Source organism: Melopsittacus undulatus, chromosome 5 (genome assembly GCF_012275295.1).
Source record: "Melopsittacus undulatus isolate bMelUnd1 chromosome 5, bMelUnd1.mat.Z, whole genome shotgun sequence".
NCBI lineage: Eukaryota > Metazoa > Chordata > Aves > Psittaciformes > Psittaculidae > Melopsittacus > Melopsittacus undulatus.
Window position 1 is genome coordinate 28,587,075 of NC_047531.1, and position 24,828 is coordinate 28,611,902.

Consider the following 24,828-nt stretch of genomic DNA (forward strand, 5'->3'; position numbering starts at 1 on the left):
AGCATCCCTCAGCTAGCTGACTGCTGCTGGAAAAATGACACTTATCCAAAGGCTGTCAGCAACTTACAGTTTACAAACTCACAGAGACATTAAAGGGTACAAGGGTACCTTTGCAACTGCTGCCCCACACCGGGAGGTTCCTCCTGGGCTGAGCTTTCTGCAGGAAGGCTGAGTGCAGCTCTGGACTGTGTGGCTAGACATGGCAATGCCTCCTGTGGACTTGAAGACCTTTTAAAACTGGCCTAATGGTTTATAAGAATGTAAGTGAGCAAATCAGAAGCAGATATATGATGGGGGGGGGGGTGTGTGAATAAGTAGTTCATTACTTTAGCATGGAAGGACAAAATAGATTTAATTAAGCGTATTTTGGACTCAGAACAGGAAGTGCCAATACTGAAACTTTAAGCACAACCAGAACTTTGACCCTTCCTTATCTGCAGTATGAATATGTTTTTTTCCCAACTATATCAGCATGCTGTTGTGCAAATACGATTGCTCATGTTGCTTACAGTCTTGGAGTCTAATATAGTCTGTGATTTTTATTTTTATCTGCACAAATTGCTGCAGAGATTTTTAACTTGTGAGCAGACACTAAGCTCCACTTGCAGGTGCTTCAGAAAGGTCAAAGAAAAACAGGGGCAGGTAACTAAAAACTTAGCTAGACATGTAAAGTTACTGTGATTTCTCCCTTATGCATAGTGTGTATTTGTATGTTCTATGTTTTGCTCTGCCACATGTCTTCCACATGTGACAATGTGGTAGTGCAAACTATGCGTGATTACATTGGTAATAGGTGATGTCTTAGAAATATGTAATTCATAGTGGTGTTTCTTCTTGAATTCAATTAATAACGTGACATTGGTACCAAAGCAATTTAAATAGAACATGCCACTGTAATGGGAAACTGCTGACTCTTGAATTAGCAGCTGTCAACTTTTTTAAGGACTCTTTTATACATATTCCATAGAGCTTTTTAAATAAAGAACAAGTCAGTTGCTGAGTGTTTGCTTTTGGAAGCTTTGATACAGTTCTAGATGTGCAAGTTTAAATTTAAAGGAAGTGAGTACTTTCATGATACTGAATTATGCTTTAAATATTTCTGATTTCTCTCAGTGTGCTGTTCTTGGAAAGAGAGGGATTACCTGCAAGCTTTATAGTATCAGGTTTAATGTTGGCATTACTGCTTTACCTTTGCTGTGCTTTGGTATGAATTACAGCTGAATTACTTGTTGTGTGCATGGATTACAATCTCCTTCTGTTTGTACTAATGCACTTAGAAGGAGAAAAATTTAAAGTCCTCTATGTCCGTTACTTTATTTTTTAATGGTCATAATTATGATGTCTATGTGACACTAGAAAACTGCACTAGAGTTTTAAGGGGTGGGAGAAAAGCTACTTGTTTACCTGAAACCAGTATTATCTGATAGAGGCTGTATCTCTAAGCCTGTGAAATACTGTGGCTGTTAAATGAGCTCTTTTCTATAAAGCTAGAAGTGTCCCAAGGTATATGACCAGCATTTCTTTATATTTACTTAAAGTACAAAATCGGCATAGAATGATTTGTTCTAAACTCACTGTTTAACAGATTTTGACAAATAATTACGAAGAGCACAGAAGTAATACAAAATTAGTCAGTGTCACTACAGTATTTAATAATTTACAGTTAGCCAGAAAAAGGGGAGTATAAGATTTGTGATTGGTAAATTGGCATAAAAACACTAAAAAGAGGGAGGTCTCTGGGACAGGGTGAATCAAGATTGCTTGTGAAAGCAGGCTCAGCAAGCCTCTTTGAATACACTGAATCTATGAGGCTACTTTGGGAACAGCAATACACACTGTGCTGCGGGATGAGAGCAGCCTCTTCTAGGAAGCAGTTGCTGAAAGACTCAAGGTTGTTACACAGTCTGCCCGGTCCCTGTTCGTACACCCTCATTCAGACATGGATTAATGCCAGCTTGAAGTCAGAGATGAGCCAGGAATGTTTTGAAAGGGAGGCGGGGCAGAAATAGAAATTTCACCTCTGTTTGATTCACAGTATGACTGCAGCCATACACACAAGGCCCAATGCCACCACACTTTGCTTTGGAGCCTTCAGGCCATAAAATTTCACTGTCCTTTTGTAAGTGCTACCTCTGAAGTGTTTCACAGTCTGTTGCTAATCAAGTTCCTGGCTAGAACTGATATCTTGGGGTGGGGGGAGCAGTAATGGAGTGGAAAGTTTATGTAAGTGTGGTTTGCATGTATGTGCTTGACAGAGAGGCAGCCAGTCTACCTGGAAGTTACAGGCTGAAATTTGCTGTGCAGTAGCCCCCAGGAAGGGGAAATATTGTGTCTTTCTTTAAAACTTACAGCAGTTGAGAGTTTCATCAGGGCAGTGAGCTAGTGCAGTGGTTTTGTATTTATGGTCTTTCCTAGTTTGATATGGCTTAGGGGAAAAGGAGGGGAGTGCTGGCCTAATCTTGTTACAGCAAATTAGAGGTGAAAACTTTCAAACCTTCTGTTGATTCAAATTGTTGAATGTTTAACAGTCTCTGCTCCCAGTTGTTTACAGTAAATAAAGTCCTTTCCCTTCCAGTGCTTGTGCTGCTGTCCTCATTAGTATGTAATCCAAGATAAATACTGTACATGAGACCTGCAAATACTGTACAGCAGAGGATATGTTTTCCATTTTTGTTTGCTGAATGTTACACCTTCCAAAATGTATTAGTTCCTACTACTGAAAATAAACTTCATGTCCTAAGGTAAAATGGCAAAGAAAGACAATAAACCTTCTGTAATTTCCACTGCTGTCACCTTTGGGGCAATAGGTATTTAGGGATCTGAAATATAAGGAGAAATGATAACTAAAACTGCCAGAATAGTCTCATAAGTAATACCTAGAATGGTGAATTCTGGTTTTGAACTGCTTTTTTTCTCAAATTACTTGTTTTTTCAGACCTTAAGCAACCTGGAAACTCAGTGCATTCAGGACTAGAGAGAAGGAAAGGAAGTGTAATAGGTTGTAGATTTAGGACCTGCAGATTTCCTCAAGTGGGGATAGGGGATCTCTTCCTCTACCCCATCCTACTCTCTGTGACCCTCTGTTTCTTGCTATCATCTGAAACTACTCAAGCAATTCTCTGCTGCACATTGCACTCTTCTGTGTAAACAAACTTTTTTCTCTCAGTATTTAGATACAGTAGGCAAATCCCAGTGTGATAGCTCAGGCATGGTTGGTTTTGGTTCGCTTGTTAGCCATTGCTGGTTGAATCTGCTGTACTGTCTAGCTACCAATTGGCAGACTCAGCAAAAAGCTTTAGAAAAAAACTTGCTCTGTGATCCATTTGCCAAATCCAGAGTTTAGTGCCTCCTCTGTAATCAAGCTGGAGTCAGCTGATTATAGCTGAGACTTTTCATGCCAGTATCCTGCTTGTTGTCCTTTCCCTGCCTCTTTGGTCAAGTGACTCCAATTGCTGGAAAAAAATAAACTGAATCTCAGACTCCTCCAATTTAGAAGTATCTTTTGTTACCTCTAAACGCTAGGATTTCTTTCAACTTAGAACAGCATCAATTTGATAAGGAGGGACAACTTCCAGAAGATTCTAAACAGCATAAAGTGTCTTCTGGAGTTTACTGTCTCCTGACAGATGGAGAAAGGTTTCAGCTCTTCAGCACGAGCACAGATAGTCTGATTCAGAGGAAGCAATTGGCAGGTAGGAAATATAATGTTAGATTTTTTTCCGTTTCCTTCCCTATCTACCTTTTTATTTCACTGTCAATTACACTTTTGGCATTGTGGCCAGGAAAACAGCTTCAAGCTGGATTGGTATTGTCTGTTGCTGTGTTTTTCTTAGAGTTAGGAAAACACTAGAGTTTTAAGTTTTCCCTTATTTAGAATATTTGGTTTAAATTGACTTGACTGTTAATCATAATCTCAAGCTATTTCACAGCTCAGTCCCTCTGTATGGAGGCCATCCCAGCTGTACTTGGATTTAGCAGTGTTTGCCATGCTGGCTGGTGCCTGGCTCCTGCTTTGTCACAAGTATCTTGTGCTTGTCTGTGCCCACCTCCCCAGCACCCAGGCAGAAGACACAGCCCTGACACAGCATAGCAGGAGTGCATGCAGCCAGCCCAGCCTTGACACTGCCTTTCAGTTTGTAAAACTCTTGGGACCCAGAGCACGGGAGTAACTCTGCAAGGTGGTGGCTTTACCTAGAGTCTTTGCCATTTTCCCCAATGCTCTTGCTTTTGGAAATGCCATATGGAGACAAGCTTCACTTTAGATGAAAAAGGACTTCAGTCTTATACTGAAAAAAAGTTGTTGCATGTTTTCTGGACCCATGCTGTCCCTAGAAGTATAGGAACATTTGCACTGAGCTGCACCTAGGCTAATGAGTCCAGCTGGAACTGATTTGTTTCTGCATCTCTGGTACAGATAATCTGACCATGGATAATTGAGTGTTGACTCTATAAATAACCCACTTTGAAATCCTTGTCTTAAAATTGTTTTCTTCCTGTCAGCTTCCAAGCTTATTCCCCCTGTAATCATTTCTTGGCTGACCAAAGGCTATTCTCATCTCTTGACAAACAGACATACTTTTAATTCTTCCCACCTGAAGTGACATGTTAACACCAAACATGGATGAAGCCAGGTTCTAGCACTATAAAATGCAAGCTAAGCCTGGTAGGAAATAATCATCCTAATATTTTACCTGTGCTCCAAGTGAATCAAGTGGTTTACATCAAAACCAACTGATACATGTCAAAAATTTGATACCGTGGAAAGATGTTTATTTCATGTTTATTCTCAGAGACCTCCTGTTGAAGCTCACAGTTAAATGTCTTCAGGTAAAACTGATTCCTGTGTATGGACTTGCTTGCAAGTTGGACTTCCGATGATCTTGGTTTGTTTGCCTACTGTCCATGTTAAAACTCACAAGAATTGTTCTGATTTGAGCTATGCCTTGTTTTAATGAGAAGTGATTTTTTTTCCTCCAATGAGCTTATGTAAGTAATTATAGAATGTAATTAGAACGCCTCATAGGAAAAATATCCCGAGTCTTCAGCTGGTGAATGTCTACGTGCTTATATTTTTCCTTAAAGTTTTTCTAAAACACAGCATGTGTGTGCTTCTGAGAGGATGCATAGGAAATTGGAACCACCTGCACTGCATGACAGCTGGTTCAAGGCATTGGAAGCGGTAGGAGGGAAAGCTGAATTGCACAGCTGTGCCACATCGTGCAGCTCATGCACCTTGGTAGGTAGTTGTAATGGAAATCATCTGTCTGTTTCTCCTGTGCCATTTCTGCCCCATTCATACATAACAGAGGCAACATGAGTGGGTGAGTAAACTTGGAATCCCTTAAAATCAGATCTGCCCTCTAATTGCTGTGTGGCCTTGGAAAATAGCTTTCTTCAAAAACCATCTGAAACACTGGCTATGTTTCAACAAATTTTGGAAGCCTTGATTTGTTATTGATTATATAGTGCCTTGAAAAAAATTAATAAAGGCCCATTTGAAAGAGATCTTCTGTATAGGTAGAACAGACATTTAAAATTGTAGATTTATAACATACTCTCCAATTCAGGATAATGATGGGAAAGGTGTTTGTATTATGAAGAGGTAAATGGTTTATGCAAACCAAGTAATTTGTAATACATGAAGTTCATTGCAGTAAAGAATGCTTAATTGGCACATTCAGAGGCAGAATGTGAAGTAGTTGTCACTTGGACTCTCAGAGACTGATTTGCCTGTATTACATTCGTGCATGGTTAGGTCGGAGTTTCTTTAATTTGCACTGTTAAAAGTCATAAATGATACAAGCTAAAGTAGAAAGTGACTTCTTAGATCTTAAGTTGCATATAAATATAGAATTCAATAGATTTTTAGGGGAGAGGAACAGATAAAAAATGCCCTGCAAACCCACTTTTGTATTTGGGTATGTCATTCTGTATTGTCTGTTCAGTTCTGTTCTGTACAAGGCTGAGAATCTGGTTTCTTGTTTGTAAAGGCTGTTGTGTGTAGTGAAGGAAACTTGAGCAAGTGACCTCTTCAAAAAATATTTTGCACATTCCCTTTGGAGGCTATATGTTAGGGGCATTCTGCAGCATTCTAAAGAACAGATTTTATTATTACCTATGACAGTGTGCCTGAAAGATGTGTGTGCTGATTTATCTATAACATCTAGAATGAGGAAATAGTCTGCACTGACAGCTATGCCGCCTTTGCAACAGGGTTTGATAAAGCAAACTAAAATGTAACTACAAGCTCATTCAATTTTCAAAATAAAACTGTGTCCTTAGTTGGGCAGATCAAAAGATGTCAGAGTATTCCAAGGGGATTAATTTGATTCCTGGGAATATCCATGAGGAGTGGCAAACACAGAAAAGCAAGTAAAAATCTGATATAAACTTTGAGTTTCCTAAAAGGTGATAGTTATTGTAATACCGATAGTAGTAGTAATAATGATGATAAAATAAGGGTTATGTGATTATACCACTTTTGCCAAAGAATTTTTAATTCTTTGCAGAGTTGGTTCCAAAATATGAAATTTCAGCAATTTTGTGAAAAGTAGCAACTGTGAAGAAAACACCTTAGTTAGCGTGTCCCAGAGAGCAGTATCTCATGTGGCAGTAGCATACTTGTGCTGACAGTTGTCACACATGTACCTATAGACAGAGCTTATCCCATCTCTTTTGTGATGGTGCAGTGGACATGGATACAGGATGAAACAGTGCTTAGGAGCAGGGAAGCGTGGTAACAGAGATGGAACAAATTCAGGGATCAAACCCATGGATTTTTACAAAAACATACTTAATAATTTTTCTGATTAGAAAACAGCTTGTTAAGGAATACATTGTTTCACCGGATGCTGGTTTTGGGTCCCAAATAATAGTTAGAGCTGAAAAAGCCAGAAGGTTTGAACAATAGATTATATTCAAGTCCTGCAAAGCTGCTATTCTAGGCTAATATCAGTAAAGTTACTGGGTTTGTACAAGTTTCTTCTAAGGAGTGATAAAATGAGCTGGTGATGTATTATCTTGATATTGAATAAAATCTGACATGCTATTATGCACAAAACCAGATCAGGAACAAAAGTCTCCTAAAAAAGATAGCCTCTTTCCCCAGCGTTGTAGTATAGCATTGTTTTTGCCAAACCCCTCAGTAGTCCCGTGTCACTCTGCCAATGGCTTATATTTTCTTATCTGTACAAAGAAATGCCATTATATCTGTTTGGATTAAGTAAAGCACTGAAGAAGTATCAGTTTTCTGGAATAGTTTTATGATAGATGAGAGGAAACATCCAATGGGTTCCTAAAACAACAATGTACATAAATTACTTTTTTTGTTATGGTTTTGTAAATATCATTAAAGATGGAACTAGAGATACAGTGAAATATTTTATTGATAAGTGAGTAAATTAAAATGCATGTCATCAGATGACTTTGGATATGAACTACCTGCCTGAGGCCTGGGGAAACAGGTCTGTGACACAATACAAAGCATGAGAGGATGACAATACTAAATTTACCTCTGTTTGAAACAGCGTGTCTGGAGTAGAATTATTTAAGTTTGGTGTTTGGAGGAATGAGTAGGTGAGTTACATTTAAATTTGTATTTAAAGTGGTGTTCATCTTGTTATATTTTAGTGTTAAATGTAAAGTTACTTTTTCTTACTTCCAACAAACAGACGAATAAAAGGTTTCTCTTCATACATAGAATCACCCACAGATTTGTAATTTGTGGCAAGTACTGTTGTTTGATTGCTAAAAGTTTCTTTCTTTCACCTGATGTACCTGCTCTGAGTTTGGGCTGAAAATGCATTTCTTGCTCTGCCAGCAAAAATGCTGGAACTACTATTACCACTGGTCAGCAAGTAGTAAGACCAGTGCCAAGGGACTGGTGCAGGAGGCTGGTGGGGGCTGTCCTTGTAAGTGTGTACCTGGGATCCACTTGCTCTGTTACTTCTTTTTTTGCCCAGGGATTTTTGGCATTGCTGAGCTGGGAAATAAATATGACTTAGAGCTGAAAATTGTCAGGCTTTTCTGTCGTAGTAGTGCGTCAAGTGGCAATTGCTGATTACATGTTTGGAATTGTGTTTCATTGGAAGTGATGAATTCCTTCTTAAATCTCCAGCTCTTTTTTAAATCAAGTTAATACTCTAAGTCATTAATATCTCAATTTATAGATGAAGAAACAGGCCTTGGCACCAGTGTTAAATCCAGGTCTTCTAGCTCAGTGATGTGAAGACTGCCATTGTCACCAGAGCAAGGTATTCACTCTTCCGTCATCTTCCTGTTGCTCTGATACACCAGGGATACCTTGAAGCTTCATCTTTAGATCTCAAAATCCTTGTAAAAGAAGCAGACAAGTACCCAGCAGTTTCCTGTTATATTTAGTGTAATTACTTGCACTATTTGAAGCAGGGGTTTTTTTGCTATGCTGGAGTTCTGTTTGTTTTTGGTTTTTTTTTAATGCTTTCTACTGAGGAGGAATGGAAATATTTTGGGAAATGCTGAGTGTGAGGTTTCTTGTGGAATTTGGCCATTTTTAAGAGGTTTGGCCATTTAATTTAGTGATATTCTAGGGATTATTTGTCCTGTCTCTTATAATTACCCTGGCAAATGCCAAGTTATCCCATAAATAAAAGATTTTTCAGGAAAACAGCAGGTTCATCCTACTGTGTGAAACACAAACACCCTCCTCCTTTTTCCTGAATCCAGAAAGAAAAAATGCAGCGTCTTGCTCTAAATATACACTTGTGGGGTTTTGCTGCTTTTAATTTTGCACTTTGGTTCATGTCTGCAGTTACTCGAGTTGTATCAACAATTATTTAAGCAAAAAAAGGAAAGTAAAAAACCCTGCAGCCGTTTTCAGTGCTTGTTGTTCTTGGCACAGGATCAGTTCTGGTGTCCAACTGGTAGGACCTGAAACTTGGTGCTTAGCAAGTGCCTGTAGTCAAAACAGTTGGTGTGTGCGAGCGCTGATCTGGTATTTGCTGCAGCAGGTCATCTGCCTGATTTTTTACCGTGTGCAGAATACCTAATCACGCTGCTGCCTCACTCTGACGGCATTTGTGGCAATGTGAATCGTTTCACGTTCCAAAAGTACATGTTTACAGTCGTCGTAGAATCAGATTAAGTTGGCAGCTTGCTCCTCTCTGTAAGTGGCTCAGTTTACATTTCTTCTTCTAGCAGGATGTTTTACATAATTTTGCTGATCCTACTCACTTGTAGACTTTGTGAAATGGAGAATTGTTTTAGTGGGTTTGTGTCAGAAAGTTAAGCTTGTGTTTATTGTAAACAAACACCAGCAGAACAGTGGTTATTTTAGCACTTGATAATTTCCCAATTATGTCATTTGACCTGGAATGAAGCTTGCAATTGTCGAGCTGTGTTTTATGCCGCAGATCAGTCTGGGGGTTTGAGCTGGCAGTTTATTTCCTTTGTCAGTTTACAAGAAGTATCAAAATGAAACCGACTGTGCTGTTTCCTTTCCAGTGCGCAGCGCAAGAAGGGTGGAACGGTTTGCAGATATTATTTCCAAACTTTTTCAGCTGTACTTGGAATAGTGTTTTGTCAGAAAAGCTGGTAAAGTTAACCTTCGCTCTCGCTGTAGTTTGCTTGCATCGAATCCAAGTTTATTTTTGCTTAACCTCACGTACCATGGTTTGTTAGGGTTTTTTTTTCAGACTGTGGCTGCAAAATGAAAGTGCTTACAAGGTGTTTATGTACTTTTGTTATGAACCAGCTGCCAGTTACTGCAGGATGACACATTTCTGCAAGCAGCCTAGTTGTTCAGTTTTCTGGTCACTGGCTGTCGCTTTTTGGGCATGTGTGGTTTTTTTGCTGTTTTGGTTTTCTCAGAATTAATGCCAAGTACGTTTGCAAACTGAACTGGGATCAGTCCGAGGTGGCAGGTTTCACTTGCTATTTACTGAAATTGTAAGTATGCATTGCTCAACTTTGCCTGCTGAAGGGCTGTGCAACAAAACACCTCAGGATATGCTGAAAATAGAAAAACTGAAATTTATGCATAGGTGGTATATGGAGTTACCATAGGTAACATCTTCACCGACTAGACTGGGATATATTACTGAAACAGAATCGTTATGTGGATCAGATACTTAATTTCATTACCATCTGCTTAAATACTGTAAATGGGGAATAACAAACACTATGCATATTGTGTTAAGGGCAGTCGGATCAGTTACTTAATGCTATTTTAAGTAAAAGGCCTATGAACTGCAGGGTTGTGATGAATACAAGCTTAAAAGGAGTTTTATTATTCTGTAAATGTTTACTAACAACTTTCTTACCTTTCTGGGTTTTAGCATTATATTGCATTTGTTTTTACCAAATGTAAGACCAAGCTATAATACATGGCGTTGGGCCTCTGAGTTATTCATGGGTCAACCTAAAATTGATTTTTGCTGTAGGCCTCTTGTATACAGGAAGTCAGATCATGCTAAACGAGGGTAATGTTTCAAAATTACTGGTGCTGACAGAGTTCTCGTGTCTCTCTTCTGACAATGTTGGAGGGATTTTTTTCTTGTTTTGCTTCAACTACCTGCAAGAAAATACTGAAAGACCAAAGGCTTATCTTTCTCTGTGCTCAAGCTGTATCGTGACTTCTTCCCTTTGCGATCTTCTGTGTCTCACTGATGGAGAAGACACTGACTGGGCAAAAACTATTCACTTGATCAATTTTGTGTAGCACATGTTGGGTAAGAATGGATGTAGATGAGATATACTAAAGAATGATTTTTGTTTGTAATCCAGGTTAGAGATATCTGCAATTTCAGGATCATATAAAAATCATCTTTGGTACAAAACTATTGCAGTCCATCTGGAAATGTATGGTTGGTGTATTTTAATGGCAACTTATTAGCTGTTGTGAATAAGGTTTGCTGTGAGCTGAGTGAGTGATTGATCTTGTGTGAGAGTGGAGACAAAAACTCACAAAGAGACTTTCTACTCAGAATGTGGTTTTGCCTCTTTTTCCCACACGCTGTGTTTATGGCTCTGAAGCTCATATTGCCTCTCTATTGCTTTGCTTTTTTGCCTGTGATTAGAAGGAGATGTGGCGTTTCCTGCAAAACAGCTGCTAGTATTCCCTGGTGACCTGTCAGAGAGGATCCAGTGGAATTACAAATTCAAAGGCAGACCTAGAGGACTTTGGCAGCTGCAGCAGAGGTTTTTGGGGAAAGGTAGGGGGTTGCATTGTATAGGATGCAGGAAGGAGGATTAGAAATGGAGTACAAGGGCATGGGAGAGAAGCTCCAGAGATTCAGGGACTGTTAAATCTCCAGCAACATAAGGGCTTCACATCTACAAACAATTCAGATTTGGCTGAGAAAGTTGGACTATGTCCATGTTTCCATAGGACGTGGAGAATCTCCTGGAATAGTTTTAAGATCGCTTGCAATGCTACTGATGCAGTGTTTGCAGTGCACATTCGGACTATATGTAGTGTTGGACTTTAACACTCCTGCCACTAACTAGAAAACATAACAGATATTGATCTGAAATTGATTCTTTAGAAAGTGCAGTTAATTCAGTGAGAGAGTGTTAAACTTTCCTCCCAGATTCAAGTCATTAATACATAAACTGTTTGACAGCAGAAGTCACATGTTGCTTGTCACTTGCTGCAGTGGCTGTGCTGAGACAGCTGAGGGGTTGCAGGAGGATTAACATGGTAAAAAGGATTGTAACTTTGATTGTGTTCTCTCTGCTCTTGGACTGAAAGCAGCTGGTATTTAGAGGCAGACCAGAATATGTGTTGTTGTTTCTGTGGAGTGTAAACATCCATTTGCAAGTATTTAAATGAACTGGAAAAGTTCTTTTGTCTTTTGAACTTGAGCACATTCACATCATTGCAGGCTTCTGCAGAAATGCTTGTAGGATTTAGGTTAGTACCATATGAGTGATAACTGCTTTTGTAGTTGCTTTGCCGGGTTTCTTCTTTTTTTTTTTTTTTAGGGGCAAAAATTTTCATTCTACTTTAGGTTCGTTTATGCCCAGTGTTGGTGCCACTTCTGTATGCAGACAGGGACAGCCACATCCACAGCTGCGTGCAAGTTCACCTGCCCTGCTAGATCTCATCTGTCTGCACATGAACTGCAAATGAGCCTAGAAATTTTTACACAGATGGCTGGTTGTCTCTTGAATGTGTTAGCATGTGAATATCTAATTTTATAACAACTATTTGAGCGCAAATATCTTTTATTTACATATTAATTTATTACATAGGCTGTGTAATAGCTGATACCCAGATTGTATGTAATTCCTTATATGTACGTAAAATATTAATAGACAAACTAGTAGAATTTTCTGTGACCAGGAAATTCAGTTTAATAGAGGAGCACCGCTATCCTGGTTTAAGCAGTTGATTTTCACAGCTGACAACCTTCTCACTTTGTCATATATTCCCACTATTTCTTTTTGAAACTTATTATCAGTGCCTAAGACTGATTCATTACCACATACAAAGTAAGGGAGGAGGAAGCAACAGGCAACCTAATAGCTCTTGTGCAGGAATAAATCAATATTTTGTTATTATTTATGCCCCCATCATCAAGATTTGTCTGTGAGATTTCACACCTTTGGCAAGTCCAGTCTCCTGAGGCTGTGCTTGCCTAGCCTAAACAGTGGTTTTCTACCCCCTTGGGGGGAGTTACTCCTCTATTTCTTCACTGTGGCCCTACTTGAAAGGTGTTGCTGCCATCTTCTCTTGCTGACACTAAAGTGACATTCACTTATGTGAGTTGATATGCAGATTTTACCAATCAGAGCAGCATCTGAGAACACTGATGTGTGGCACTGGCTTTTTACATTCTTTCCCCTGTATGACTTTACAGTAGTCATAATTTCCATTTTGCTTCTAGGAAATGTCAAGACAAGCTGTGTAATGCTGATAATTCTCAAATACGTATCAGAGCCTGTCTAAAACATAGAAGACATTCTTTAGCTATGTTTTGAGGGAAGACAGGAGTTTATGGAGGTAAAAGGAAACACCACATATAGCAGTTGATATAATCATGAGAGTGACCACCAATCTGATATACTCAGATAAACTAAGTATTCTTGTAATCTTTTCCTTCCCCATCTTTTAAGTAAACATTTATTTAAAATAGTAGGATAGACTTTATTATTTGGCCACATCACAACAGTGTCTCTTCCACCATTTTCTATGTTACAGTAAAAACATCCAAAGTTTAATGTACTGATTTGCTGTCAGGAATTAATAAATTGAAAAAATTGTCCAGGGAAAAGCACCAAATGTTTAGCTTGACTGAAAACCCGGTTTTCAAAGAGGCTGTTAAAAAATAACTTGCTATGTCATGTGATACTGAGATGGCTTTAACATATAATTTTAGATGGTCAATGTCTTGCATGTCTGTCTTTCCGAAAGATTAATTTTAATAACATAGTAGTGTATTTCACTTCCAAATATATCCATAGGGATGATATAAAAGACACAATTTACTAGAAGGTAGTCGGTCTTGAGAATATCAGTAGCCATGGTGAAGACTGAAATAATTAATCCTGAATTTGTCTAATTTGTATACGGAAATTGTGTTCTTTCCCAGGTTTCACTTTCTACACAACTTGGTTTTATTAGTTACATAGCAGTTCCTTTTCATCAGTCCTCAATTAATGGGAAAGTTGCACATTTTTATTAAGCTAATTAAAATTAAATGGTTGTTGAGAAGGTTGGTGAATCTTGAAACAATAACTATTATTTAATGAAATACACTGTAAATAAAGCTCTGCATTTCAGAGGCAGATGCACAGCTTACATGGTTGTTGCCACCAACGTGAGGTGAAATGAATATAAATTAACTGCTTCCTGCAAAGGACTTTTAAAGGCAGAGGCTGCACACGGATGGGGTGTGTGGTGGGGCAAAAACTGGCAAATGACAGCTGGCATTGGGGGTGAGGGGAGATACTTTTTGTATTTTAAAAAAACATTAAGACTGTTTTGTTCTTCAGTTGCAGGAAAATCTGGAGGGAATTTCAGCATTTGTAATTAAAGCTGTGAATATGAAGATATGGAAGTGCTTGGTCTTTGATAGAAAGTGCTTTTATTTAGTCATTGGAGATAGAAACAGTTTGGAATATTCTTTAATATATTTTTTTAAGCATATCTCTTTGTTCTTGAGGTATTCGCCTGTTGCAAATTAATCATGGATGAATCCTTCTGCCACTGGCAAGTTATTACTTGTGAGGATGCCAGACAAATTTTTGTGTTTTGATTCTCTGTGGGAAAATTTTTCTTAGTTATCATTGAAATATCAAACTGGGGAGCCCAGGGCTCATGATGTAAATACAAAACCTTCCCTGGCAGCAGCAGGTTGTTGTTGCTTCCTTAACCTGCTCTTCGCTGATAGGGGGAAGCTCAGAGTAGCACCCACCTGGGCTCTTCAAGTTAAGTGCTGAAAGCTTTAGATGGGAAAAGTTGGTGTGTGTTGAAGGAGAAACTCCAGCTTGTCCAAAGTTCTGGGTCTGTAGTTGCAGAGCACTTGCTGGTTTGATGGCCATGTCGGCAGCGGGGGTAACTGGCTGATCCCATTGCGGAGGCTCTTGGTGCCAGGGCACCAGCAGCCTGGGGTCAGCTGCTGCTGAGCACGGTCCTGCTGACTGGAAAATTCCTCATCCCACAGCGCGGCTGCTGCTGTGGCTGGGGAGCACCGGGGCTGGCTCGCTGCAGGGTGAAGGGAATGGGGAAACGGTGTTCCTGAAAATGGGGGGGTGAGACTGCTAGGGATATAGAGCACCTCTCAGCAAAAAACAAGCCGTGTCTCCTGTAGTACCTTGTAGCTGTGCTGAAGTTCGCAGCACCAAGCCCCTTGCTTGCAGCACAGTGTGATCCAGCCTGTGATGGCCAGGGGTTTGTCCCCTGCGGAAGGACATAATTTGTAAAGAATGGCCAAATACTTTCTTAAAGCAATCTTTCTATTTAGCAATCTCAGGGACAGGACATTTAGCTTTCAAATAATCGTAACCAAACACGAACAGTTGAGCTGAAGCTAGTCTGTCCTGAAGCCTGTTCTGCTATTGGCAGGTTCAGCAAGGCCTTGCTTTGTGCAGTGCTTAGGAAGTCTCTGGTGTGAGCATGAGCAGTGCTTGCACAAGGGCCTGACCTCTAGATACAACTTCCTGCTTTTCTGCACATGCTATTTGGTCTGTGTGATAAAAAACCTGGATTGGTGGTTGGAGATCACCTCCAAGCAGAACCAGCTTCTGCAATGGCTGGCAGCAGTAGACCTCTCACTGCTTCCTAGGCTTTCAGTTGTCTTCCTTACAGCTTCCCATTAAACTTGCAACAAAATAGCCATAAACTGTCCAGTAACTGGGTCATATGAATTCTTCATAAACCATTATAGAAGCAACTTCAGGTCTGTCACAGAATGTTTCACCAAGTCATCTGAGCAATTGTTACATACTCCTGTTTACATGAAGGAGCTGGGACACCTAGTGTACCTTATACAGATGCTGGTGGTTGCTTACTGCTTAAGAAATGGTTTGAGATTTCTTGGTGAAATTTTCTGGTAGGTTATTAGCATTAATTTTACTATTTTCTGCATTTTTCAGAGCACTGCTTGGAGTTGGTTATGTTTAATTGTCATTTAGCTTGATTACATTCACAACAGTGTTGAACTGGTGTTCTTGGGAGTGATGAAATCGTTGTAGCTAGCATAGAGAGGAACGATTGCCTCTTCCCTGACTCTTCTTTTTTTCTTTTAGCCTATGAAATGCTGTAAGATTTATTATTTTTCCATTACAGAACGAAGACACGGTTCAATGTGTAAACCTTCCCCTTCTCCAGCTTCTCCAGCCTGCAATTCCAGGACATCCTTAGTACAGATGAAACCGAAATCCTGTATCAGCGGCCATAACCCTGTCAGCAGCAACTCAAAGCCATTCAAAACGCCCAAAGACAATCTACTTACCTCCAGTAGCAAGCAGCACACAGTCTTTCCTTCAAAAGTATCACGGGATAAACCATGGTAAGTACCAAAATAATAGCAACCAAAGGTGTTGGTGTTCAGAAAATAAGTATCTTTGTCTATTTCATATTCATAAAAAAAAATCTGTGTTCTCATCTTATCTAAGTTTTCAGTTTAAGCCTCTGCATTTCCTAAGAGAGGAAACTTGGATACTTTCAAATTAAAAAAAAAATAAAAAATACATATCTATATTTATGCACACACATACACACACACATATATATAGGAAGAAGAAATAGGACTGGATGTTCTATCAAATGTTTTGCTCTTCGAAAACCTCCATTTGCTATCTTTAAGGTCCATCTTCTGTTACAGTATCTGCCCTTAAAAGTGATGCATTTAAGGAGTAGGATCATTTTGTAGAGTTCTTAATATTGCCTTAACTGATATTCAGAAAAACTTACTGGTAATAGTCATTTATCTTCAACAGCAGCTGCTGTTGGAGTTCATTTGATATTTCGATAATGTTTGATGTCTTATAAGAAGACAGAAGAAAATCCTGGCTGCAAAAAAGCCCACTATTTTGGGGGTGTCTTACATCATGTTCTGTGATATATATACATATACAGGCTTTGAGACTGCCATGCCCGTCCTCCCGTGACTGTGATGGTAGCAACAGAGTTGCAAAAATGCAGAGGAAAGCAGAACTGGGTCACTGTTTTATCCCTTAAGAAATTGGTTGTCGTTAGTTATCTACAGAATAGATGCTGTGTGATTAGGTCATTAGGTTGATGACTCGAGATCAGGGTTCAGTTCCTGTTTCTGCAGAGGCTACTGTTGTACCTTAGTCTCCTCAGCCTCAATTCTGTGACTGTGAAGTTGAAATAGTAATACTTCCTTTTTCTTAAGTTTTATCTGCTTACTGTGTAAAGATCCTTCCTTCTTCTGTGCTGTATCTAGCATGAGAAAGTCACAGGTTTAGGTAGGGTTTCTGGACACAACGGTCTTAAAGCAGTGAATGTAAGGTAAACCATTCTTTCGTGAGACAAAGCATAAAGTTAAATTATGTTAATGTAATAGTTCCAGTTTTCTCCCTGAAACATTCACTGGTTGGTGGGATTTCAGAGAATAGCTTCTGCCTACCTGTAGAATTTACCTTGCAGTGGAACAGACTTGATCGAAGTCTAATCTTCCTACAAATCTGAACCCAGCATCTCTTGAAACATGATGAGCACTGCAGACAATCATGGTATATAATTCTGAAAATATAAAATCTGGATGATTAGATTACACACACACATATACACAGATGAGACGGAGGCTATTCCAATTAAGGTCTGCCTCATTTACTATTAAAAAAAATACAGTTGACCTTTTCTTCCGAATGTTGAAGAGGATTTTATACAAGAGAGGATTTTTTTTTCTAAGTCTTATGAAAGAAAACACAGAAAGGACTTTAGATTATTACCGCTATTGACTATAAACCTGTTTCTCATCCTAATGTTACAGACAGCAACTTAGAGATCCACATTTCAGCATATTAACTGAATCTATAAACAATATCTTCTGTTCTGGCAACAGATGGCATTCTGTCAGTCAGTAAAAGCTGGAAGGGAACAAAATAACTGGGCATTTCCACCCATCCCTTTTCCCTTTATTGGGAACATCCCAAACATTTGCAAGGTAGATTTAGCCATGTAAAAATGTTGTACTGCTCTGCTCATATTTTAGCAATAAATATGTCAGTAGTTGTACCTGTGAATTACCCAATTCCTGCAACTCTGCTGGGAGATAACGCTGTGGTTTTGTTTACCACTGGGGGAAAATGAGGCGTACAGTAGTTAAAGATACTGTAATCATCACACAACAAATCACAAACAGTGTGAAGTGGAGATCAGTGAGATTGTCTTTCAAAAATAAGTGTTAAGTGGCTTAGATTGCATGACTTGTTAGAGAATAAAATAAATCTGATAATCATCACAGGTTATAGAGAGCTGGCAGCTGTTATAGAAGGTGCATGTTCCTGTTCCATTAGTGGATTATAATTTTTATTTAGGATCCTAGAAAATATTCAGCAGGTCTGATTTTCTTAAAGGAGAAATTATTCATAAAATTAATTCTTTTTTATGATTATATCTTCCATTCAGCTTTCTGCATAGATTTTCACCCACTTATCTTCTAGAAGGAAATACTCAATTGGCACAAATACATTTGTCTCAAAAATGCAAATGGGATGCATTATGTATCCAAGTGTGTTGTGGTTTATCATCTTCAGAAGCTTCCAGTTATTCAGTGTTTTTGTCTGTTACATTTTAGTCTCATACCACAAATATTTACTTGATAGGGATTCTTCCAGACAGTTATCAGATTAGCTTATCACTGGTAATGATTGCTTTCCATACCTGGAATAACCATTGTTGCACTTGCCTAATTCTTTCATACAGCATCTCTTAAATTTTAGCTGTGACAATTAATAGCAGGGTTTCAGCAATGTCTTCTGCAGCAGCCCAGCCCAGCAGATCTGTCTGCTGTCATGTCTGCCTGCGTGTGGACCCAACTCTTCTGTTGTTTAATTCATTGTAGCTTTGGTTGAGCCATCTTAAACGCTGACCGAGTAGCTCTTTCTGTTCTTCACATCCTGTGTTGTTCCAAGATGTGCTGTAGAGGTTCAGGTTTCTCCTTGGCTAATGCTATAAAAAGCAGAATCAGAATAATTGGATGAAAAAGATCTGGAACAGTTTCATTTTTGTAGCTGATGTTTTAATACTTCCCTTCTTGTAGTTGGAATATGAAGGATTATTGTGAATACATCATCCAGGAATATCTGTCAGCTCTGATTTTTTTTTCCCCTTGTATCTCTCTAAGATCGTTGCTATTAATACAGCAGTGCTTAGAGACTGGAGCAGTGCTGGAGCACCACTGCGCTCTGCACAAGATAAATGTAAACCCTCGTTTTTCTGAAGCCTGCAGTTGAGATGCACAAGGGTAGAAAATAGACAGAAAAAGGCAAAGAATAAGATGACAGGTAGTAATAACAGTAATAATGAACAAACAATCATAATAAGACTAGCTTCGATATGCTTTCTAAAAGGCATTCCTGTTAGCCAGCAACTCTCTCCCTTGCTGCTGACCTGCCCAAAGGATGCTGCTTCACATGCTGAGTGCCAGCACAGCTTCTGAGTGCTCCCATGAAGGTTTTTGGTGCTATGGTGTTACAGGGTGTTCATTTCCACCCATCCTCAGTGTGAAATTGGGGTAAGGCTGAAGCAAGTCTCCTCAACCTCCCTCCATGAGGATTAGTCATTGCCTGCCAGAAGGTCAGAAAATGAGAGGGTATTACTGTGGTTTTCATCAACATGTAGAAAACTGACACTTTTTCTGAGAACAGAAATAGTTTACAAAGGTAAACCTATAGGTTATCATTCAGAATTTATGTTATTACTTTTCAAAGGATTTTTTTAATCATCTCTTAGTTTTTATTTCTTTGTGTTAGGAAATACCATTATTCATACTGAGGTTGAGAAAGTGAAGTTAAGATATAAGGATATTCCTAATGCAGCATGGAATCGGAAACAAAATGCAGCAGAGGTAACTTGAGCCACATATTCTAACACCAAATCAAAATATTTTGTTACGCTATAGAGGCAATCCCAGCAACATAGAATAGAGCAATGGTTTATGTTTTTAAATGTCTCTGAATTTCTTTTCTCACCAAATTTGAAAAGAATTGGGTGAATGGCTGAGACTTTAGAGCAAATACAGTTATGAATGACCAGACCAAAACCCCAGCAAAATTACATAACAGCGAGGAAAAAATCATTGATAAAAGCTTGAAGAAAGAAAAACAGGAGTAATAAGGAGCTCCAGGCATTGAGGAGTGTTGTGACAAACTACAGTTATGTTTCTTGCTTGGGAACAATAGTGACAGGCAATGGCTTGGAACTAAAAAAACTTGCCACAAGATACAAGAGGAAAATTCACTCATACTGTTTTGGGAGTTTTTCTACTGAATGAGAGGATAGGAATGGAATGGAATTGACTAGACTTACCTGTTTTCCCTCAATCCTGACTCCATCAGCAAATTATGTTTCTAAAGACCTGTGAAGTTTTCAGTGGTGTTAGACTTGGTAATGTCTAAAATGTTCCCCTAGCAAGCACCCTTATTGAATCATAAGGCTCTGAAAAACTAGTTTTTTGTTTTATGTTGTTTTAACAATTGCTTTTAAATTGTTCTTATTTGGGTTTTAGAATGCCTTTTGAAAGTGGAAACATTTTTACAGTTAGTCACCTTAACTGGTAACCTCATCAAAAAGTGAAACCAGGTTTCTTTCCCAAAATCTGATTTTCAGTAGAACCATGTGACCTAATTGTTTGTCAATTTATTTTTTTCATTACTTCTTCCATTACTTACTGGGTTTTCAGTGTGGATGCAACAGCAGCGCTCTGCTATCTTCTCTCAGTTGCCAAGTGTTTCAAGGTTCAATGAGTTATTAATATGCTGAGACCCACTATCTCCCCAACTGTTTCAGAACTCATGACCACATTATCCCGATTTGCTTATGTTAAAAAAATAAATCATGATTTTTCAGCTGGCTGTTTACATTAACTGAGGGAATCAAAAACCATCTTGATCTGACTGGAGAACATTATCAAGCTTCCTTCTTGGTACAGATGCAACACTGAACATTTCTGTCATTTTTGCACTGGCAATGACTATTCTACTGTCCTTTAGGTAGATATCGCTATTATTAGAATTCTTTTGTTAAAGGAAAAAAAAGTAAACTTGTTTTAACTGAATACAGATTTTTATCACCTATCTTTGGCCAACTCCCATTTTCTCATTTTTACTTAACTATCATGATCCTTTCCTTGGTTTTCATTTGCTGCACGTTGTTTCTCTAATTGTCCTTTTCAGCAGGTGTCTTTAATACATCTAAACAGGCCCTTCGTTCAAAGGTTCTTTTGAAAATATACTAAATAAGGTGATGTGCAGCCAGGCAGGTGTTGCCTGTTTTGGGACATTGTCAACAGTGTGGTCTTTGGCAAGGAGCTCTGCTTACCCAGACTGCATCCTCAATATATATATGAATGTAAGAATGGTGGTGTGTCTAACGGATGGCTCTAGAGTTTTGAATGCTTGCAGAAGCTCTGCACCACTGTGCACAATGACTGCAATGATGTACAAGAAGCAGATTGTTCTGTGAGTATAGTTTGCTAAGGAATAATTTCTCACTCTGTGAATAGGCTTCATTTTACCTTTAAGCATGTACATTAAGTTAAACCTTTAAGATAATACTAAGATTAAAGTATGCCTGAGTTTAAAGAACTTCTGCGTGGGACAGCTTCCTCTGCTGTCACCTTTATGCTGGGGATTAAAATTACAGATGTTAGCTTAGTTCTCCGCAATTAAGCAAGAAAAAGATTGGAATGCTGTTAAGGAGACTCTCATGCTTCTGGATGACGAATGTGTTTTACCTTTTACCCATCACCATTGCATTTGTATTTAGGAAAACTTGTGTTTCTTTTGTTCGCTCAGTGTGGAATGCTAGTCTGAAAACTGTAATTTTTGCACGATCTGTGTGTGAATTAGCTTGCAAGGCAGACAGTCAACTGTTTGGCCAAAGCAGCTCTTCAGGCGGTGTATGGGAAGAGCTGAATAAATGAGACATTTTTGTTTGCAGCCTCCAGTAATATCTGGGCTTAAAGACTGAGAATTTAGGGGGGTTTAACTAATATTTTTTCTCTGGGTTCATTTCGGTAAGGAGGGGTGTATAATTTATACATTACATACTAATTCGTAGTCACAAGACATCCTCTTTTGGAGTTGGTGGGTAAAAAGCAGCTGTCATTGATGGGTATTTCCCCATGGAGGCAGGAGCTGGAAGTGTTAAAATCATGTTGGAATTGAAAATCACTTGTCTCAATCTTTGCTGTCAAATTGAGGAGGTTAACATTTGTTAGTGTCACAAATATGCTGTGATGGTAGTCAAGTTAGAAGTTACTTTTTAAACTTTACTATGAAAAAGACCAACCAAGCAAATAATTATATTGGGAAATTTTGTTTGAAGTTCATAAGATTTTATTAAAAATCCATTATAGTAATTCTCAATTTATCAAGAATTTTAGTACTTTTAAAAAGACCACTGTTGAGATTTCTGTGCTTAAAATCTCTTCTCCTTGTTTTCAGAACTTGTGTGTCATTCAGACACATCTGAGCAAATAAATTATTTTTGTATTTGTTTAAAAATATTAATACTGTTAGCAAACAACTTCACTATCACAGAATGGTCTGGGTTGGAAGAGACCATAAAGATCATACAGTTCCAACCCCCTTGCCACAGGCAGGGACCCTACCACTAGATCAGGTTGCTCAAAGCCCCGTTCAACCTATCCTTGAGCACTGCCACGGATGGGACATCCACGATCTCTCCAGTAAACCTGTGCCAATGTCTCACCACCCTCACAGTAAAGAATTTCTTCCTAACATCTAATCTAAATCTTTCCTCTTTCAGATTAAAGCCATTCTGCCTTGTAAACAGTCCCTATCCAGCTTTCTTATGGCTCCTTTAGGTACTGGAAAAGGCTCTAAGGTTTCCCTGGAGCCTTTTCATCTCTAGGCTGAATAATCCCAGCTCTCTCAGCCTGTCTCTGTAGGAGAGGTGCTCCAGCCCTCTGATCATCTTTATGGCCTCCTCTGGACTCACTCCCAACAGGTCCATGCCCCTCCTGTGTTGGGGGCCCCGGAGCTGGATGCAGGACTGCAGGGGGGTCTCATCAGAGCAGAGGGGCAGAATCACCTCCCTCAACCTGCTGGTCCCACTCCTTTGGTGCAGCCCAGGATATGGTTGGTTTTCTGGCCTGCAAGCACATGTTGTTCACATCCTGGTGAGTTTAGTGCAGCACACACATATCTGTGTTTGTGTTAAAGGCATGAGACCATATATGTAAAAGGGTATGTTTTGCTTAGTACCAAGAACTTATTTTGCTCATGAATTGTAGAGGATTGGATCTTAAAAAAAAAAACAAACCCCAAAGTTCATTTTCATAATTCTCTTCAAAGCCAGATGCCTGCCTTTAGAAACATTTGATTGGACAAATAGTCAATAATGGTAGTAAGCATTTCATCTTAGTCTGGCCTTAAGATATTGTGTCCTTTGAATGAAAATGTTTTGTATCTGTGAAAGAAGATAAAGTAACAGAAAATACAACCTGAAGAATTTTCTTTGGTTTTGCAGTGTTCCTGTTCCAGTAGTCAGTCTAGAGAAAATTCCTAACCTAGTGAAGGCAGATGGTGCAAATGTTAAAATGAATTCTGCAACCACTACCACCATCACCTCCTCCTCAGCGTCTTCATCCACCATACCTGCTCCAACTCTGGTTAAATCTGGTTTGACATCCAAGTCAGTGCCACCATCACCAGAAAAGATTCTGAACGGCAAAGGAATTGTAGCTCCATCAATAGACAAGAAACACCAAAATGGCACTAAAAGCAGTAACAAGCCTTACAAAAGACTTTCAGGTGAGTGATGTACTTCATCTTTTGAGGCTGTCAGTCTTCCTTCATTACTATTTCGACAGCTCAGATTTCTATAGCTGTAAAATGCAGTAGCCTGGTTTTGGTTTGGTTTTCTTATTGTAAGATGCCAGTTTGCATTATATGAAGAAGAAAGCTTTCACACTCTTAGCATGTGTAAAACATTTTCAAAATACATGTTATATTAAGCTTGAAATTAGAGTGTTTCATGTGTTTCTTAACTGACCAGTAGGCCAAATAGAAGTTTTTAAGGAAGTAAATTCAGTAAAACTGAAAGGCATAAGCCATTACGTGATCTGGGTCTGTATACAATAAAAGATGTGCCTTGTTTGAGTGATATCAGCATAGTCAGGATCAAGTTGAACAGTTCAGGTTTTGAGATTATCCACCAAGTCATGATTCTTTAAAGGATCTTCTTTCTTGGTTTTAAATACTAGAAAATTCTAACAAGATTTGGGAAATCCTGGGGAAGTCCTAAAAGTTATAACTCCCTTTCACCCTCCTCCCCCTGCAGTTCTCACATGAGTAAAGGCATTTGTAGTGTGGGGATCTTGAGTTTTCTCAGCAAGACACGATGGTAGGGTTGAGGGATTAAATGTGGAAATGCCCCAGATGGTCTTAGGCAGGACAGTGTTGAGAGTGTAGGTCCCCATGCAAACCAGCCGCTGAAACACAGAATGCCCTGGCATGGGGAGGGCAGACGCTCTGTTAGAAAGGGTGATGCCATCCACTGGGAGAAAGAATTCTGTTCCATGGTGTTCCCCAAAGGTGACTTGTGCCAGCTGTGGGGCAGCAAATAGAGAATTTTCCCCCAGAGCTGAAAGCATATTTTGTGGTGAATGAAAGGAAACAAAGTGGGGTGTGTGTGTGTGTGTGTGTGTGTTGAACAAAAGTAACTGACTCAAGTTTACCGCTTCAGAATCCGTGCAGAGTCTATTCATCAGCTGGCAGTACTTTGTGATTTGGGCAGGAACTTCTTGTGTGCACTGAAAGGCTAATTTTGCTAATGGCAGCATGATCCACATCAGCTCGTCAGCTTGGCAGAAAGTTAGTTCACAGGATTCCAAAATGTGTAGTAGTTACGAACCAAGCGTAAGGTGTACAAGATAAATGTTTTCATTTCCAGTTAATGAGTGCACCCTGTTTTTTTCACTGAATATCAGGTTTATTTTTTTCATCTCTCACATTTGGCAGCCAGCCTATGGTACTGCTGCCTTGGCTTGATTCCAGAGCAGTGTGAGGTGTTTGCTAGGGCGTTTGTGGGGTGTAGAACAAGGCCATTGCCTTAAAGGATTCAGTAACTGATTGCTTTCTTAACTCCTTAAGGGTGCCATATAAGAAAACAGTTGTTCATTTATAGCC

At 39.1% G+C, this 24,828-nt stretch overlaps 1 protein-coding gene across 3 annotated transcripts in view; it reads left to right on the top strand.

Moving 5' to 3' along the window:
- Window positions 1–24,828, top strand: part of ATXN7L1 (ataxin 7 like 1) — a 113,082-nt gene that overhangs the window by 66,489 nt on the left and 21,765 nt on the right. For all 3 annotated transcript variants that reach the window (XM_034062976.1, XM_031048333.2, XM_031048332.2), the window contains 2 exons: window positions 15,770–15,992; window positions 23,168–23,451. In XM_034062976.1, the coding sequence (XP_033918867.1) occupies window positions 15,770–15,992; window positions 23,168–23,451 (507 nt within the window). The remainder of the gene's footprint in view (window positions 1–15,769; window positions 15,993–23,167; window positions 23,452–24,828) is intronic.